The 19,943-nt window shown below is 45.2% G+C and overlaps 2 protein-coding genes across 6 annotated transcripts; both read left to right on the top strand.

The window, feature by feature from the left end:
* Positions 1–162: 162 nt before the first annotated feature.
* On the top strand, positions 163–18,985 carry CMC4 (C-X9-C motif containing 4). 5 transcript variants are annotated; one of them, XM_038747667.1, is made up of 3 exons: positions 163–221; positions 15,072–15,139; positions 16,923–18,984. In XM_038747667.1, exons 2-3 carry the CDS (start codon positions 15,082–15,084, stop codon positions 17,069–17,071), a joined length of 207 nt encoding a protein of 68 aa, XP_038603595.1. In that variant the 5' UTR covers positions 163–221; positions 15,072–15,081; the 3' UTR covers positions 17,072–18,984. The 5 variants fall into 5 exon arrangements, with proteins under 5 accessions (XP_038603595.1, XP_038603598.1, XP_038603597.1 ...); XM_038747670.1 differs by lacking the exon at positions 163–221 and adding an exon at positions 8,585–8,609 and having other exon boundaries at positions 16,923–18,985; XM_038747669.1 differs by lacking the exon at positions 163–221 and adding an exon at positions 10,266–10,287 and having other exon boundaries at positions 16,923–18,985.
* MTCP1 (mature T cell proliferation 1) lies at positions 12,671–13,967 on the top strand. The gene is made up of 4 exons (XM_038747666.1): positions 12,671–13,365; positions 13,458–13,628; positions 13,735–13,786; positions 13,877–13,967. The coding sequence occupies exons 1-3, from the start codon at positions 13,258–13,260 to the stop codon at positions 13,780–13,782; spliced, it is 327 nt and encodes a 108-aa protein (XP_038603594.1). The 5' UTR covers positions 12,671–13,257; the 3' UTR covers positions 13,783–13,786; positions 13,877–13,967.
* Positions 18,986–19,943: the final 958 nt, after the last annotated feature.

Here is a 19,943-nt window from a genome sequence, read left to right as displayed (position 1 = left end):
GTCCGCCGGCGCCTGTCGTTCCGCCCGCGTTGGCCGTCCCTCCCTCGGGGGGCTCGTCGTGGGCCGGAGGAGGGAGGGAGGGAAGGGGGGGCCGGGAGGGTGAGGGCGGGCCGGTCGGGGGCGGTGGAGCCGGAGGGCCGGGCCGGGCCCCAGGCGGGGGTGGAGGCGGAAGGATTAGGGCGGCGCACAGGGTAGAGGCCCGCTGACTGGCTGGGGAACAGGTAGGTCAGAGGGAGGGGGGAGGCTCGGGGGGCTCCTCGGGGGCTGAGGCGGCGTCGCCATGGAAACGGCGCGCCGAGCCCCTCGGCGGGCCTCCTCTGGGGCCTCCATCCACAAGGCCCAAAGCTCCCCTCCTCAGCGCCGCCTCGCCCCGCCCGGGCCCGGGGACCCAAAATCCTCTTTAATCGATCAATCAATCGTATTTAGTGAGCGCTTACTATGTGCAGAGCACTGTGCTGAGCGCTTGGGAAAGTCCAAGTTGGCAACACAGAGAGACGGTCCCTACCCAACGGCCGAAAAAGTTCAGCTCGCAGGGGCAGGCCCGGGGTGGCCCCCGTTTCGATCAGGCGTATTTATTAATATATAAATACGGATCCTCATCATCAAGCGTATTTATTAATATATAAATACGTGTCGTCATCATCAAGCGTATTTAGTGAGCGCTTACTGTGTGCAGAGCGCTGTGCTGAGCGCTTAGGAAAGTCCAAGGTGGCAACATAGAGAGACAGTCCCTACCCAACGGTCGAAAAAGTTCAGCTCGGAGGGGCAGGCCCGGGGTGGCCCATGTTTCAATCAATCGTATTTATTAATATATAAATACGTGTCATCATCAGCAATCGTATTTAGTGAGCACTTACTATGTGCAGAGCGCTGTGCTGAGCGCTTAGGAAAGTCCAAGGTGGCAACATAGAGAGACAGTCCCTACCCAACGGTCGAAAAAGTTCAGCTCCGAGGGGCAGGCCAGGGGTGGCCACCGTTTCAATCAATCGTATTTATTAATATATAAATACATATCGTCATCATCAATCGTATTTAGTGAGCGCTTACTATGTGCAGAACGCTGTGCTGAGCGCTTAGGAAAGTCCAAGTTGTCAACATAGAGAGACCGTCCCTACCCACCAGTCGAAAAGTTCAGCTCGCAGGGGCAGGCCCGGGGTGGCCCCCGTTTCGATCAGTCGTATTTATTAATATATAAATACGGATCATCATCATCATCAATCGTATTTATTAATATATAAATATGTGTCATCATCATCAAGCGTATTTAGTGAGAGCTTACTATGTGCAGAGCACTGTGCTGAGCGCTTAGGAAAGTCCAAGGTGGCAACATAGAGAGACCGTCCCTACCCAGCAGTCGAAAAAGTTCAGCTCGGAGGGGCAGGCCCGGGGTGGCCCCCGTTTCAATCAGTCGTATTTATTAATATATAAATACGGATCATCATCATCAAGCGTATTTATTAATATATAAATACGTGTCATCATCATCAAGTGTATTTAGTGAGCGCTTACTGTGTGCAGAGCGCTGTGCTGAGTGCTTGGGAAAGTCCAAGTTGGCAACATAGAGAGACGGTCCCTACCCAGCAGTCGAAAAAGTTCAGCTCGGAAGGGCATGCCAGGGGTGGCCACCGTTTCAATCAATCGTATTTATTAATATATAAATACGGATCATCATCATCAATCGTATTTATTAATATATAAATACGTGTCATCATCATCAATCGTATTTAGTGAGCGCTTACTGTGTGCAGAGCGCTGTGCTGAGTGCTTGGGAAAGTCCAAGTTGGCAACATAGAGAGACGGTCCCTACCCAGCAGTCGAAAAAGTTCAGCTCGGAGGGGCAGGCCAGGGGTGGCCACCGTTTCAATCAATCGTATTTATTAATATATAAATACATATCGTCATCATCAATCGTATTTAGTGAGCGCTTACTATGTGCAGAGCGCTGTGCTGAGCGCTTAGGAAAGTCCAAGTTGTCAACATAGAGAGACCGTCCCTACCCACCAGTCGAAAAGTTCAGCTCGCAGGGGCAGGCCCGGGGTGGCCCCCGTTTCGATCAGTCGTATTTATTAATATATAAATACGGATCATCATCATCATCAATCGTATTTATTAATATATAAATATGTGTCATCATCATCAAGCGTATTTAGTGAGAGCTTACTATGTGCAGAGCACTGTGCTGAGCGCTTAGGAAAGTCCAAGGTGGCAACATAGAGAGACCGTCCCTACCCAGCAGTCGAAAAAGTTCAGCTCGGAGGGGCAGGCCCGGGGTGGCCCCCGTTTCAATCAGTCGTATTTATTAATATATAAATACGTGTCATCATCAGCAATCGTATTTAGTGAGCACTTACTATGTGCAGAGCACTGTGCTGAGCGCTTAGGAAAGTCCAAGGTGGCAACATAGAGAGACAGTCCCTACCCAACGGTCGAAAAAGTTCAGCTCCGAGGGGCAGGCCAGGGGTGGCCACCGTTTCAATCAATCGTATTTATTAATATATAAATACATATCGTCATCATCAATCGTATTTAGTGAGCGCTTACTATGTGCAGAGCGCTGTGCTGAGCGCTTAGGAAAGTCCAAGGTGGCAACATAGAGAGACCGTCCCTACCCACCAGTCGAAAAGTTCAGCTCGCAGGGGCAGGCCCGGGGTGGCCCCCGTTTCAATCAGTCGTATTTATTAATATATAAATACGGATCATCATCATCAATCGTATTTATTAATAAATAAATATGTATTGTCATCATCAATCGTATTTAGTGAGCGCTTACTATGTGCAAAGCGCTGTACTGAGCGCTTGGGAAGTACAAATTGGCAACATAGAGAGACAGTCCCTACCCAACGGTCGAAAAAGTTCAGCTCGGAGGGGCAGGCTCGGGGTGGCCCACGTTTCAGTCAATCGTATTTATTAATATATAAATATGTGTCATCATCATCAGTCGTATTTATTGAGCGCTTACTATGTGCAGAGCGCTGTGCTGAGCGCTTAGGAAAGTCCAAGTTGGCAACATAGAGAGACCGTCCCTACCCAACGGTCGAAAAAGTTCAGCTCAGAGGGGCAGGCCCGGGGTGGCCCCCGTTTCAATCAGTCGTATTTATTAATATATAAATACGGATCATCATCATCAATCGTATTTATTAATATATAAATACGTGTCATCATCATCAATCGTATTTAGTGAGCGCTTGGGAAGTACAAATTGGCAACATAGAGAGACAGTCCCTACTCAGCAGTCGAAAAAGTTCAGCTCGGAGGGGGTGGCCCACATTTCAATCAATCGTACTTATTAATATATAAATACGTACCATCATCATCAATCATGTTTATTGAGCGCTTACTGTGTGCAGAGCGCTGTGCTGAGCGCTTGGGAAGTACAAATTGGCAACATAGACAGTCCCTACCCAACGGCCGAAAAAGTTCAGCTCTTTTGGGGCAGGCCCGGGGTGGCCCCCGTTTCAATCAGTCGTATTTATTAATATATAAATATGGATCATCATCATCAAGCGTATTTATTAATATATAAATACGTGTCATCATCATCAAGCGTATTTAGTGAGCGCTTACTATGTGCAGAGCGCTGTGCTGAGCGCTTGGGAAGTACAAATTGGCAACATAGGGAGACCATCCCTACCCAACGGTCGAAAAAGTTCAGCTCGGAGGGGCAGGCCCGGGGTGGCCCCCGTTTCAATCAGTCGTATTTATTAATATATAAATACGTATCATCATCATCATCAATCGTATTTATTAATATATAAATACGTATCGTCATCATCAATCGTATTTAGTGAGTGCTTACTATGTGCAGAGCGCTGTGCTGAGCGCTTAGGAAAGTCCAAGTTGGCAACATAGAGAGACCGTCCCTACCCAGCAGTCGAAAAAGTTCAGCTCGCAGGGGCAGGCCCGGGGTGGCCCCCGTTTCAATCAGTCGTATTTATTAATATATAAATACAGATAATCATCATAATCAATCGTATTTATTAATATATAAATACGTATCGTCATCATCAATCGTATTTAGTGAGCGCTTACTATGTGCAGAGCGCTGTGCTGAGCGCTTAGGAAAGTCCAAGTTGTCAACATAGAGAGACTGCCCTACCCACCAGTCGAAAAAGTTCAGCTCGCAGGGGCAGGCCCGGGGTGGCCCCTGTTTCAATCAGTCGTATTTATTAATATATAAATACGGATCATCATCATCATCAATCGTATTTATTAATATATAAATACATGTCATCATCATCAATCGTATTTAGTGAGCGCTTACTGTGTGCAGAGCGCTGTACTGAGCGCTTGGGAAGTACAAATTGGCAACATAGAGAGACCGTCCCTACCCAGCGGTTGAAAAAGTTCAGCTCGGAGGGGCAGGCCCGGGGTGGCCCACGTTTCAATCAGTCGTATTTATTAATATATAAATACGGATCATCATCATCAATTGTGTTTATTGAGCGCTTACTGTGTGCAGAGCGCTGTACTGAGCGCTTGGGAAGTACAAATTGGCAACATAGAGAGACAGTCCCTACCCAACGGTCGAAAAAGTTCAGCTCGGAGGGGCAGGCCTGGGGTGGCCCCCATTTCAATCAATCGTATTTATTAATATATAAATACGTGTCATCATCATCAATCGTATTTAGTGAGCGCTTACTATCTGCAGAGCGCTGTGCTGAGCGCTTGGGAAGTACAAATTGGCAACATATAGAGACAGTCCCCACCCAACAGTCGAAAAAGTTCAGCTCGGAGGGGCAGGCCCGGGGTGGCCCCCGTTTCGATCAGTCATATTTATTAATATATAAATACGTATCATCATCATCAGTCGTATTTAGTGAGCGCTTACTGTGTGCAGAGCGCTGTACTGAGCGCTTGGGAAGTACAAATTGGCAACATAGAGAGACAGTCCCTACCCAACGGTCGAAAAAGTTCAGCTCGGAGGGGCAGGCCCGGGGTGGCCCCCGTTTCGATCAGTCATACTTATTAATATATAAATACGTATCATCATCATCAATCGTATTTAGTGAGCGCTTACTATGTGCAGAGCACTGTGCTGAGCGCTTAGGAAAGTCCAAGTTGGCAACAGAGAGAGACCGTCCCTACCCAGCAGTCGAAAAACTTCAGCTCGGAGGGGCAGGCCCGGGGTGGCCCCCGTTTCAATCAGTCGTATTTATTAATATATAAATACGGATCATCATCATCATCAATCGTATTTATTAATATATAAATACGTGTCATCATCATGAAGCGTATTTAGTGAGCACTTACTGTGTGCAGAGCGCTGTACTGAGCGCTTGGGAAAGTCCAAGTTGGCAACACAGAGAGACCGTCCCTACCCAACAGTCGAAAAAGTTCAGCTCGGAGGGGCAGGCCCGGGGTGGCCCCCGTTTCAATCAGTCGTATTTATTAATATATAAATACGGATCATCATCATCAATCATGTTTATTGAGCGCTTACTGTGTGCAGAGCGCTGTACTGAGCGCTTGGGAAGTACAAATTGGCAACATAGAGAGACAGTCCCTACCCAACGGTCGAAAAGTTCAGCTCAGAGGGGCAGGCCCGGGGTGGCCCCCGTTTCAATCAGTCGTATTTATTAATATATAAATACGGATCATCATCATCAATCGTATTTATTAATATATAAATATGTATTGTCATCATCAATCGTATTTAGTGAGCGCTTACTATGTGCAAAGCGCTGTACTGAGCGCTTGGGAAGTACAAATTGGCAACACAGAGAGACAGTCCCTACCCAACGGTCGAAAAAGTTCAGCTCGCAGGGGCAGGCCCGGGGTGGCCCCCGTTTCGATCAGTCATATTTATTAATATATAAATACGTATCATCATCATCAATCGTATTTATTAATATATAAATACGTATCATCATCATCAATCGTATTTAGTGAGCACTTACTGTGTGCAGAGCGCTGTACTGAGCGCTTGGGAAGTACAAATTGGCAACATAGAGAGACGGTCCCTCCCCAACAGTGGGCTCACAGGCTAAAAGTGAACATATATTTATTTTCACTTATATTTCACTTTCACTTAACGTATATTTATGTTCACTTATTCACTTCTCGGGGCCTCAGTTCCCTCATCCATAAAATGGGGTGAAGACCGTGAGCCCCACGTGGGACATGGGACAACCTGATCACCCTGGATCCTCCCCGGCGCTTAGAACAGTGCTTGGCACATAGTAAGCGCTTAACAAATGCCTATTATTATTATTACAGAGGAGGGAACGGAGGCCCAGAGAAGTGAAGCGACTTGCCCAAAGTCGCCCAGCGGACGAGTGGCGGAGGCAGGATTTGAACCCGTGACCTCTGACTCCAAAGCCCCGGCGCTTTCCACTGAGCCACGCTGCTTATTGAGCGCTTACTATGTACAGAGCACTGGACTAAGCGCTTCCCCTCAGGTCCATTCATTCAACCGTCCTGTATATATGTTTGTACATATTTATTACTCTATTTTCCACTGAGCTACGCTACTTATTGAGCGCTTACTGTGTGCAGAGCACTGGACTAAGCGCTTCCCCTCAGGTCCATCCATTCAACCATCCTGTATATATGTTTGTACATATTTATTACTCTATTTATTTTATTTGTACATATCTATTCTATTTATTTTATTTTGTTAGTACGTTTGGTTTTGTTCTCTGTCTCCCCCTTTTAGACTGTGAGCCCACTGTCGGGTAGGGACCGTCTGTATATGTTGCCAACTTGGACTTCCCAAGCGCTTAGTACAGTGCTCTGCACACAGTAAGCGCTCAATAAATGCAGTTGATTGATTGGAGTAATAATAATAATGATAGCATTTATTAAGCGCTTACTATATGCAAAGCACTGTTCTAAGCGCCGGGGAGGTTACAAGGTGATCAGGTTGTCCCATGGGGGGCTCACAGCCTTCATCCCCATTTTACAGACGAGGTAACTGAGGCCCAGTGAAGTGACTTGCCCACAGTCACACAGCTTACTAGTGGTGGAGCAGGGATTTGAACCCATGTCCTCTAAGCCCACTGTTGGGTAGGGACTGTCTCTATATGTTGCCAACTTGTACTTCCCAAGCGCTTAGTACAGTACTCTGCACACAGTAAGCGCTCAATAAATACGATTGATTGGAGTAATAATAATAATAATGATAGCATTTATTAAGCATTTACTATATGCAAAGCACTGCTGTAAGCGCTGGGGAGATTACAAGGGGATCAGGTTGTCCCATGGGGGACTCACAGCCTTCATCCCCATTTTACAGATGAGGTAACTGAGGCCCAGTGAAGTGACTTGCCCACAGTCACACAGCTGACTAGTGGTGGAGCGGGGATTTGAACCCATGACCTCTGAGCCCACTGTTGGGTAGGGACTGTCTCTATATGTTGCCAACTTGTACTTCCCAAGCGCTTAGTACAGTGCTTTGCACACAGTAAGCGCTCAATAAATATGATTGATTGACTCCAAAGCCCAGGCTCTTTCCACTGAACCACGCTGCTTCTCATTGGCCTCCAGGATAATAATAATAATAATGTTGGCATTTGTAAAGCACTTACTATAGGCCAAGCACTGTTCTAAGCAGTGGAGTAATAATAATAATGATGGCATTTATTAAGCGCTTACTATATGCAAAGCACTGTTCTAAGCGCCGGGGAGGTTACAAGGTGATCAGGTTGTCCCACGGGGGGCTCACAGTCTTCATCCCCATTTTACAGATGAGGTAACAGGCCCAGAGAAGTGAAGTGACTTGCCCAAAGTCACACAGCTGACTAGTTGTGGAGCAGGGATTTGAACCCATGACCTCTGACTCCAAAGCCCGGGCTCTTTCCACTGAGCCACGCCGCTTCTCCCGAGGCCATCAGGTTGCCCTCCGAGGAGCTCACAGTCTTCTCCCCCATTTTACAGATGAGGGAACTGAGGCCCGGTGAACTGGCTTGCCCCAAATCACACAGCTGATAAGTGGCAGAGCCGGGATTAGAACCCACGACCCCCGACTCCCAAGCCCGGGCTCTTTCCACTAAGCCGCGCTGCTTCTCATCAGCCTCCGGGATAATAAGAATAATAATGTTGGCATTTTTTAAGCACTTACTATGGGCCAAGCACTGTTCTAAGCGCTGGGGTCGATACCAGGCAATCAGGTTGTTCCCCGTGGGGCTCACAGTCTTAATCCCCATTTTGCAGATGAGGGAACTGAGGCAGAGAGAAGTTAAGTGACCTGCCCAAGGTCACACAGCTGACAAGCGGCAGAGCTGGGATTAGAACCCATGACCTCAGACTCCAAAGCCCAGGCTCTTGTCACTAAGCCACGCTGCTTAATGATGGTTTTTAATAAACACTTACTATGGGCCACACACTCTTCTAAGCGCTGGGGAATAATAATAATAATAATGGCATTTATTAAGCGCTTACTATGTGCAAAGCACTGTTCTAAGCGCTGGGGAGGTTACAAGGTGATCAGGTTGTCCCACTTGGGGCTCACAGTCTTAATCCCCATTTTACAGATGAGGGAACTGAGGCACAGAGAAGTGAAGTGACTTGCCCAAAGTCACACAGCTGACAGTTGGCGGAGCTGGGATTTGAACCCATGACCTCTGACTCCTGAGGCCCGCGCTCTTTCCACTGAGCCGCGCTGATACAAGGTGATCACATTGTCCCACGTGGGGCTCCCAGTCTTCACCCCCATTTTACAGATGAGGGAACTGAGGCAGAGAAGGGAAGTGACTTGCCCAAAGTCACACAGCTGACAAGTGGCGGAGAGGTGATTAGATGGTTGCGGGGCCGAATTGCTCTTGGTCGTTTTCTTTCGCTGGAAATGAGCAAATGCAGTTTTCATGGGGGAGGTGATATTAGTTGTGTTCCGGGATTAGGCCCCTTAAAGCCACTGTTAATAATTATTCATTTAATCATATTTATTGAGCGCTCACTGTGTGCAGGGCACTGGACTAAGCGCTTGGAAAGTACAATTCGGCAACGAATAAGAGACAATCCCTAGCCAACAACGAGCTCGCAATAATAATAATAATGATAATAATAATTATGGTACTTGTTAAGTGCTTACTCTGTGCCAAGCACTGGGGTAGATCAGCTTAATCACTTGGACACAGTCTCTGTCCCGTATGGGGCTCACACTCTTAATCCCCATTTTACAGGTGGGGGAACTGAGGCTCAGAGAAGTGAAGTGATTTCCCTGAGGTCACACAGCAGACATGTGGCAGAATCAGGATTAGAACCCAGGTCCTTCTGACTCCTCAGGCCCATGCTCTTATCCACTATGCCACGCTCCAAACAATCATGCAGTAATTCATAGGGAATGTTCAAGTATATGTTGTGTAAACTTTATACCCATATATTTACAATTATATATATACATATATATGTACATATATATGTATATATATACATATATGTATATATATGTGTGTATATATGTGTATATATATATATATATATATATATATATATATATAATGGCTGTGGTATTTAAGTGCTTATTCTGTGCCAAACACTGGGAGTAGATAATAATAATTATGGTGTTTGTTAACCACTCAGTGTCAGGCACTGTACTAAGCACTGGGATGGATACGAGCAAATCAGGTTGGACATTATCCCTGTTCCACGTGGGGCTCACACTCTTAATCCCCATTTTACAGAATGAGTGAGCTGAGGCCCAGAGAAGTGAAGTGACTTACCCAAGGTCACACAGCAGATAAGCAGTGGATCAGGGATTAGAAGCCGTGGCCTTCTGACTCCCAAGCCCGAGCTCTTTCCGCTACGCCATGCTGCTTTCTCCTAAATCCTGGATCCAAAGATATCCAGGATGAACACGGTCCCCATCCCACGTGGGGCTCACATTCTAAGTGGGAAGAACCGGTAATTTGGTCCATATTTTATACAGGTGGAGAATGAGGCACAGAAAAATTAAGTGATTTGCCAAGGGTCGCACAACAGGCAAGCGGCAGAGCTGTGTATCTAGTAACCTCCGGGCAATATCTGCTGGTCCTTGGAAATAGGCTTTTGCCCCATACGATTTCAAAAGCAAAAAGCTTTTGGTTCCTTTGGTCCCAAATTCCAGCGTTTAGAAAGAGTTTCTTAGCTCCTTGAAGGCAGGGATGTTGTCTACCAGCTCTATTGTAGTTTCCCCAAGTGCTCTGCACACACTAAGTGCTCGATATATCCCATTGATTGATTGATTCAGGGTATCTAGGAGGAAAGTTGTACAGTCCTATAGACTTTTAAACTCACTGTGGTCAAGGACCACGTTTACCAACTCTGTTATATTTTACTTTCCCAAGCATTCCCTTCCGTGCCCTGCTCACAGTAAGTACTCAACAGATTCAATTGATTGAAAGTCTTGAACTGTCCCAAGTTCTCGGTGATCCCGTGGTGTACTGTCCTCTGTGAAGCTCTCATTTTCCATCAGAAAGTTCAACAGTGGAGATGCCGCCCTCTTCGCCCACCAATTCACCCATCTTTGTTGCTGTATCTTGGAATGGGTTAGGGTTTTTTTTATTGAAGAAAAATTCACTATGAGTTTTGTACTGCGAGGATTCTTTTCTGAGCCTTTGAACGACAGTGGTTTGCTAGTCTTGGGAGAGCTCCTGAGAGGTGTGGGAAGTGGTGTCACTGGTAAGGCTCTTTAGTCCAAAAATCCATATAGAAACTCACTAAGATTTAAGGCATTGTTCCCAAAAATGGAAAAATCAAGGTTCTCTCCACGTGTGCTCATTAGAGATCCCATGGCACTTTTCCCCCCAAATACCAGGACATTAACAGTGGTGTCCTGCCCAGATTTCAAACTGAAGAATTACGTTTGGCCTAGCTAGATTGTCCCTTCGGTTTCCATCGGAATAGCCTATTTCTCTTCACTTCTAAATTGTTGTACATTGCTGTTGAGACTGAACAGAAAGGGTTAGCTTTTAGTAGTGGATAATTTATCTAAAGTGCTTAATTTCCTTCAGGATAAAAGGCACCACAAAAATGTCTAGGGTTATTTTTTTTTGCGGGGAGGGGGGTTGTTTTTGAGAATGTCATTCTTTGGAGGCGCTAAAATAAATGTTTAAAGTTGCAAGTAACTTGGCTACAACTATGAGCACTGTATAAATCACTGAATGAAATAAGCTAATGCTATAAATTTTTTTGAAATCGAAACTAGTTGACTGGAGGTACTGAGTAGTTTCTTTGAAGGGTCTGTTGAATCTTGAAATAATACATATACTTTCACATATGTTCTCAAAACACGGGCAAATCAAAGTAGACTAAGGCTGTTTAGGACACAAAAGATGAATCCGTCAAAGGAAAAGGAAAGTTAGATTCATTGAAAAGACTTAGCTCTGTGGGTGCTTATGGCAGATGCTCCTATGTGTGAATGGCCCCAATTTCATCCACCATCCATCACAGTGAAGCGTTGTCATTTAAAAGGACAAAGCGGCACGTCTTGGAACGAACTACAGTGCTTAAAAAATGTATCAGAATCTGAGTCTCTCAATAGTTGGTTCGTATTTTCATTTGCCAGCCATGCAGTGATCCCCATTAAGTGCACTGTGTGTTTGTCTGTGTCCATGACACGCTAAACCATTGTATTTCCCTCTCTACCCCGAAACTCCAAAGTTTATAGCATGGACATTTCTGCTCACCGTATTTTCTGAGGCGGTCTGGATCTTCTGTAGTTCAGTGAAGTACAGATGTTACTCTCAAATTTAAAACAGAGTGATTCTGTTTTGGGGGAAAAACAGCTAAATAAATCTAAAAAAAAATGTCAGTGTGCTTTTAGGAAAATGAAAACTTGTGCACTAAGTGACTGGTAGTAATAGGGCATTCATGATAATGTGATATTAACTGAAAATGACTCCAAACTTGACAATTTATCACTTAGCAAGGCATCTGCTATCTCCCTTTGAAGATCCTTGAATCAGTAGAAGACCTCGTGCAGAAGTAAATGAACTGCACCCAAGGTATTTCATTAGGTGAAAAGATTCCCCGAAGGAAATGGCTTCAGCTTGATTCTCACATTTCTATCCCATTTCACTGGTTCTACTCCGGACAAAACGGAGTTGTGATGGAAATCTCCCTTTAGCACTATGAGCGCCGCATCCCACTGAATTGCAGTAAAGCCCGAGCTCTTCTGTTAGAAGCAGAATTCAGGCCCCCGTGGGGGAGGACGCATCCCCGCTCCAGATTATCCTCTTAGGCCCCACTTGAGCAGGGCTTTAGAAAAACCTCCCGAGAAACAGGATGTCATAGGCCTAGTTGGAACAGTTAAAAGGAAGTGATGAGTGATTTTAGGAAGGCAGGGACCAGGTCAACATACATCCCCAAGCACGTAGGTACAGTGCTGCGCACGCGGTAAGAGCTCAGTAAATACCACTGGTTGGATTCTGAATGTCCACTCGTTTCTAAATCACAAAATTGATCTTAGCCTTCCTCTTTCCCCAGTCGAGTATTGAGATTTTCTTTTATTATTCACACAGTGGCTGAGGAGGTTGATCCAGTAAAAAAATTCTGGCAGGAAAAGGCTTTGCTGGCTAGGATGGACTCCTTCCTCTAGCTGATATTCCGTGTGAGCTCCGATACTTGTCAACAGAACCTCCTGCTCCTGCCCTTAAAAAAAGGGGAAATCAATCCATCAGTGATATTTACTGAACGTGTACTCTGCAGAGTACTGAATTAAGCACCTAAGGGGGAAAAAAGCGAAAGGCAGTTCCAAATATGAACGGAAAAAAAAAACTTTTCATCTGGCCTGCAAAATCCCACTTGTCAGAATGGAGATGATTTCAGAAATGGCTTCTCCAGTCTCCTCCACCTGAACTTCACTCAAAATTAGGACTGTTTGGGGACTAGGACACAGCTTTTCACTCGCATATGTGCCTGCTCACTCGTTCTGCCAAAAGTCTCTATTCTCTCAGTGCAGGAATGCATCCTAGCACAGTTTAAAAGGCCACCGTCAGACTTCTCGGAAAGAACGAACCTTAGAGGTAGCCATAGGGCCTGTCATCCAGAAGGACCCTTGAGCGCTTCACAAACCGTATGCTGACCAAAGCCTAAAGATGTAAGCAGTTTGGGCATCTGTGGTTTCCTCAGCTGTATTAAGGTCATGCAGATGGGAATCTATTAGGTTCCCCCCACCTCCCCCCACCACCTTCAGGGTGGTCTCTGACACCTGATATTGACTTATTGGGCTAATTCCCCCATGCATTCATTCAGACCTAAGGCGCTGCGCATGTGTCGTATGGGGATGCTGCAGGCTTAGGTGGAGAAAGGTCAGCACATCTCCAAAACCAAAAATCTAGAATGGCAGAAGGCGGGGGCGCAGGGGCCTCACCCGACCACCTCTGGGTGCACCGGGCTGGCGTCTACCGGGACGAACATCAGCGGACGTGGGTCGCGGTCCTGGATGAGGTAAGTCCCCTGCTTTCCGACGGTTGGGGTTCCTTTGATTCTCCACGCTTCGGCGCCTTTAGTCTCAGCGCCTGTCGATGTTTTTCCCGTAGGAGGCCGGTGTCCTAAGGGTCCGAATCCAGCAGGTTCAGGTCCCACTAGGCGATCCGGTGCGGCCCAGTCTCCTCCCGCCGTCCCAGTTACCGCTGATGTGGCAGCTGTACCCCGACGAGCACTACAAGGATAGTAACTCCCGGTTATGGGAGATAGAGCACCATATAATGGTATATATTCCGGCTAAACGTCCTTCGTTTTATCCGGCTGCTTGCAGCAGCGGCGGCGGCGGTGGCATTCCTCATTCTAAACCGGTGTTTCTTCTTCACCCAACAGGTGAGGGGAGTGCAAGAGCTGCTGCTTAAGCTTTTGCCTGACGATTAATCTGGTAATAGTCGACGCCACCCCCTCCACCTCCCCGGTGTACATTTTTCCTGCCTGGTTGCGGTGGTGGTTTAATCGTGTCTTTATTTTCCAGGTGCTGGGAAGCTTAGAAGACATGCCCAGTTGTTTTGTACAGTATTTGGGAATCACTTCACCCAGCACTAAAATGCTATCCCCTCTTTGGGGCGAAACGTGGAACTGTTCAAGAACACAGCTCAACAGTTTAGGAAGGGAAGTGAAGAGTACTGTATCCGATTGAAACCGAAGAGGGAGCTCTAGGTAGGCAGAAAGCAAATTCGAAACGAAAGTTTAGCCAAGACATTTTAGCTTGGAACTCCTGACTCTGTAGAAAAGTGCCATGGAATGTCTGATGTACACATCCGAGGTTTGGCGTCTCACTCGAAAAGCAGAAAAAGCTTCCCACAGCATCCCCCGACCGACATGCTAACTTGGTACTGACCGAGGTGTGCCTCCAGCTAAGGCCCCGACTTTTTTGATATCAGCAACCCTTTCCTTCTCCTCATTCTCCCAACATCTGGGTTCAGTTAGGTTATCCTGGCTTTTTAATCCGTTGAAAACTCACCGACGCTCAAAGGTAGGGTACCGTCTAGGACTCTTCTGACTCTGCAGTTTTATTTGATTGAAAATCATTAACTGGGGCATGGCCTTGTGGAGCTTTTCAGTTAAGTAAAAATCACGCTTCCAGGATCTTTAAAAATGTTAGTTGCATAAACGGCGTTTTCCCTAGGCAATATGACCGATAATGTTGAATTAAAAAAAAAAAAAGACTAAGGAGATTTGAGTTAAAATTGAATTAATAATAGGTATGATAGTTCAATTGCACTTGAACTGTAAAAGTTTCCTTTTTCAAAACGACAAAGCAGTAAATAGATTTTCTGTTTTTAAGGGTTACTCTAGCGTTCAATGTCTTTAAGGTACGCGCACACACACCTCCATTAAACCCTTTATATTCAGAGAGGACGTTGCTGACGAGGACTTAAACCGTTGTGTGAGGTGGCCGAAAAGACAGTCCCTCCATAATGTCCTTTATTAACCCTGTGTAAAAACTACATAAAATACTTTTCTCCCTAAGCCGATAATCAGTAATACTCACCCTATTGGGCTCAGCTGCTGAATTGCGAGTGTTTTGAATTGCTGGAGTGTAACAACTTGCCAGTGATTGAGGCCAGAGAAGGAAAAATAGAGGTCTGTTTTATAAGATGAGTTGGAGTGTTTTTCTGAGAAAAGGCAAACAAATGGTACATTAATGTTTTTCTCTTTTTTTTTAGTTTTCTGGATATGTCCCAGAAGGATCCCTGCCAGAAGCAAGCCTGTGAAATACAGAAATGCTTGCAAGGTACCACGTACAGCGCTTCGGAATCCGAATGGGTTTGCAGTTTGATCTGTTTATTTGCGAGTTAAAGAGTTAAATGTGGTGACCCACCTCTGCAACTGATTTTTCAGAATCAGCAACCCGTAATATATTATCGACACATAAGATGGTCATCCTGAAAGATTCTTGAAAGATTTAGAAAGCACTTGGCAAATGGGGGCAAGCAGTGCGGACCCCCACGTGGGAGGAGCAGGTTTACAAGTCTACTAAAAGCTTAGAGAGCAAACTACAACTTTTGGTGATCAGTTTCGCAACCTGATTCATTCCTAGGGATTTGTACTGTTGGTGGCAGGGCTGTGGGTAAATCCCTGGGAATGACCAGCAAACTTGAACACAGATCTAAGGCAGCTTAGACTCTAGGGTGAGACCAAACTGCAGCTTGTGAGCCACATGCAAATCTTCACTTGCTGTGAGGCTCACATATGTAGATTTTTTTTCCCAGCACTGTTGCCATGGCAACCAACCACCCTTTGGTCATAGTGATGCCCCTGCCCACGTGGGCCCAGCCAAAGAGGGGTGCCTGGTACTTCCCAAGCGCTTAGTACAGTGCTCTGCACACAATATGATTGAATGAATGAATGGTGCCCCAACCCCATCCTCAGCTGGCTGTTGCTTGCCAGTGCCACTCACTACCATTCCCTCCCGCTTCCCTTCCCCTTAACCCCCGAGGAACACCTGCTTTATGCCCCCTCCATCAGGGATAGCAGAGTGGGGATAGATGCTGTTTCCCTGGGTGAAAAGCTGTCCTGGCTCCCTCCGTGTAAAGGGAGAACTTTCCACTGTCGGTTTAGAAGGAGCTTTTTGTGTTTTATGAGAGGATTATTTCCACAACAGCAACAGTGGGGAGGTAACTTGTAGAAGCAGTCTTGAAAAAAATATATATATTACCACTCCTCATTCCAAGGCCCAGGCTGCTGGCAGGAAAAATGACTCGTAGATCTCCTTTCTGATCAATCAATCAATCGTATTTACTGAGCGCTTACTGTGTGCAGAGCACTGTATTAAGCGCTTGGGAAGTACAAGTTGGCAACATATAGAGACGGTCCCTACCCAACAGTGGGCTCTTCTGATCTGAGCCTAAGTCCCCCATCCTAGCTGAGAAACGAGACCCAGCCATTCCCTACCTTTCTGTTAACTAAAATATTCAGGGCTCTGGTCCAGATAATAATAATAATAGTGATGATGATGATGGCATTTGTTAAGCGTTACTATGTGCAAGGCACTGTTCTAAGCGCTAGGGAGGATACCAGGTGATCAGGTTGTCCCACGTGGGGCTCACAGTCCTAATCCCCATTTTACAGATGAGGTTACTGAGGCCCAGAGAAGTGAAGTGACTTGCCCAAAGTCATACAGCTGACAAGCGGCGGAGCTGGGATTAGAACCCATGACCTCTGACTCCAAGCCCGGGCTCTTTCCACTGAGCCACGCTGCTTCCGGATACTTCGACTACCAGTCTGCTGACTTGGACGATATCATTTGGGGGAAAATTTGCAGTAGACACCAGATTAAATACAAAAATCAAGAGTCCTGATATTGAGCGGATATTGGCAATATATTTTGAGGGAGTAGGGGGGTGGACCAGGTGCCTGCTGGGCCCGCAGTTAGGGCAGGTGACTACAATCTAGGATCTCATGCCAGGTGATTGAAGGTACCCAGCGCTTAGTATGGTGCCTGGCACATAGTACTTAACAGTTACCTTGCAAAAGATTAACTCATTTTGTGTGTGTATGTGTGTGTTTTTCTTCAGCCAACAACTACATAGAATCCAAGTGTGAGGACGTAATCCGAGAGCTACGAAGGTGCTGTGCCCGGTACCCGAAGGGGAAGTCTGTGGTCTGTTCAGGCTTCGAAAAGGAGGGTGAAGAACGCCAGCAGCTTAAGCCTCAGTCAGAGTGAACCTCTCCAGAAAGATGAACAGTCGACCGAGCAGTTGTTATTTGGCCTCCTGAACCGGAGCCCAAATTGCCAAATGGAAAAGTCAAGTCTAAGAATAACTGGTTATGTTATCCAGGCCACACAAATACATGCAGAGAATAAAAGCCTGGTAAAGAAATAAGACGTGATTTCTAAAACCTTTTACTTTGCCAAGTGGTAAATTGTCATGGAGCTGACCTGATAAAATAAATGAATAACGTAGGATATTTTGATTCTGAAATGGTCACTCAAGGAATCAGTTACAGAATGCGAGTAATTTAAAATCTAAAAGGATTTCTACCCTTCCGTCTTCTCGTTTTCCGCCCAATATACTTTTTTTTAATGAAGCTCGTGAAATATATTCTTGCTGTGGATATTAAATCTATGGCACAGGATATATTAAACGAACCCCAAATTTCTCATATTCTTAAATGCTGCTGGTATCAGGAAGGGGCAGAAATGGTGCTTTTGTGGCTGAGGAAGCTGATTTACATTAAGATCGGAGTTAGAGGGAGAGCTGACAAGGGAACCTAGGCTCTATTGTAAGGATACCCATTGAGATTACCCATTCAAGAATAATCTCAGGGGAGTTGGCACGGTTGACAGTGAAGGGATGTTAGGAAAAACTGTCACGTTCCTTTCACTAAAATCTAAACTTAAGTTAGAAAACTGGGTCCAGAACTCCCAGCAAGAGTGCATTCCTATTCTGCTTCAGGTGTTCTGAATATTTTGTTTAGTGCAGAGTCCATTAACTAATTTCACAAATGACATTGTTTCAGGGCAAGATGGAAAGGTAAAATATAAGAATAATTTAAGTATCACTGACAAATCATCCAAAAAATCCTTTGTTCAAAAGTCAGTAGTGTAGGAAATACTAATACTTAGGCCATTACCACAAATGGAATTATGCATAGCGCAGAAGCAATTTTGAATATTTGAGTAGGATCAGTTGGTCAACCCCTTATTTGTAAAGGGAAAACATTTTAAGCATTGAGGTTGTTCTTAGGACAATTCTTGTCTTTTTAGGTGTGAAAACCCTGATCTGACCAAGATCCTCCAATTCCTTCTGTACCTTCTTTCAAGTAGGAGTTTTTAGTATATGCATGGTTTTTTTTTTTACTTTTTCATGTGTTACATTACTTTTGCTCATTTTTTTTCACTTTTTTTTTTCTTAGCATGCCCTGAATGGGTGATGTTATCAATGGTCTGCTAAGAATCACTTCTTGAGGCAATAGGTTTCTGGTCACCTGCCCATGCTGAATTGGATAGACATAAAATTTCCTCACCACGTACCCAAGAAGGTTTTTCTGTGACATAACATTAGTTATGATTATTCTACATCCACACTTTGTAATAAATATGCCCTTTGACCAGACACTCTGACGTAGGTAAGCGTAGGTAAAGAGTAAATGTGTTAATCCCAGAGTACAGCAAAACAGTTTAATAAAATATTTTGCTCAAACCAGCACTTCCATTATAATACAGAAAGCAGTTTTAAAACTATACATTATTAAATTCTAACTTGACACGAATGCTAGGGAAGCTTCCTTGAAAAAAATAATCTACAATACCGCATTTTCAGGCTCATACAGTACTCTGTAAAATAAACAAAACACTAGCAGACTGTGGGAGTTAAGCAAGCAACCCCTTTTTTTGCAAATTTGGCTGAGGCAAATCCAGCCTAGGGTGGGCTCTAACTGTACTAAGTGCTGTACTAAGCATTTAGGAGAGTCCACTATAATAGAGTTGGTAGTTCAGAGGCCATGGGTTCAAATCCCAGCTCTGCCGCTTGTCAGCTGTGTGACAACTTTTCTGGGCCTCCGTTCCCTCATCTGTAAAATGGGGATTAAGACTGTGAGCCCCCCGTGGGACAACCTGATCACCTTGTAACCTCCCCAGCGCTTAGAACAGTGCTTTGCACAGAGTAAGTGCTTAATAAATGCTATCATTATTATTATTAGTTCCCTGCCCTGAAGAGGCTTATGAGGCAGGCCTCTGACATGAGGCACTGTAAAAGTCTCACTTTGCCCCAACTTCCTCAAAATAAATGCTGCTATATTGGTTTCGTATCCAATAGACCACCACGCTCCCCACCACCAAAGCCCTACTTAAATAATATCTCCAAGATACCTTTCATCATCATCAATCGTATTTATTGAGCGCTTACTATGTGCAGAGCACTGTACTAAGCGCTTGGGAAGTACAAATTGGCAACAATTTCCTTACCAAGCCCTCATTTTCCTTTATTTACCCTCCTTTCTGCATCATCTATGCACTTGGTTCCGTACCCATCGTCCACCTATAGGACTTAGTCCTATATTCTCCCATTTCCCCTATCTGTAATTTATTTTAACGTCTGCCACCCTCTGTAGACTCCACTCCTTATGGGCAGGGATTGTGTCTACTGACTACTCTCCCAAGCGTTAAGTACAGTTCTCTGCACAAAGTGCTCAATAAATACCATTAATACCATTAAATTCCCTACATCCACTCTTTATAGCTATGGTCAAAACCTTTCCTGCCACAATAATTCGAACAACAATAAAAGCAACTCAACCAATTTAGCAACTGTGAAAACAAATTGAAAATCAAGAGCACTGGCTCAAACTTAAGAGGAAGAAATGAAATGGTGATGCTAAAGCTGGGAATCCCAAATAGGAAAACGGTGTTTATAATCCACATCTGGAGTAGGGGAGAGATGAGAACTGCACGGCCAGTCTTTTTCCCAGTAACTAACCTATGTATCTATAACTTGGGCAAGATTGATTCATATAAAAGTTGCTTTAATTCATCATGTTCTCCCAAACAACACTTGGGATGTCAAAAAACAGTCAGCAGTTAGACTGGAAAATGG

Source organism: Tachyglossus aculeatus, chromosome 6, assembly GCF_015852505.1.
Source record: "Tachyglossus aculeatus isolate mTacAcu1 chromosome 6, mTacAcu1.pri, whole genome shotgun sequence".
NCBI classification, from domain to species: domain Eukaryota; kingdom Metazoa; phylum Chordata; class Mammalia; order Monotremata; family Tachyglossidae; genus Tachyglossus; species Tachyglossus aculeatus.
Note: the sequence above shows the minus strand (reverse complement) of the source record. Positions and strands in the feature narration are given on the sequence as shown.

Coding starts and splice junctions, on each gene's coding strand:
- MTCP1 (XM_038747666.1), top strand. CDS start 13,258: ATGGCAGAAGGCGGGGGCGCAGGGGCCTCACCCGACCACCTCTGGGTG. Junction 13,366..13,457: donor GGGTCGCGGTCCTGGATGAG/GTAAGTCCCCTG, acceptor TTTTTCCCGTAG/GAGGCCGGTGTCCTAAGGGT. Junction 13,629..13,734: donor AGATAGAGCACCATATAATG/GTATATATTCCG, acceptor TTCACCCAACAG/GTGAGGGGAGTGCAAGAGCT.
- CMC4 (XM_038747670.1), top strand. CDS start 15,082: ATGTCCCAGAAGGATCCCTGCCAGAAGCAAGCCTGTGAAATACAGAAA. Junction 15,140..16,922: donor AATACAGAAATGCTTGCAAG/GTACCACGTACA, acceptor GTTTTTCTTCAG/CCAACAACTACATAGAATCC.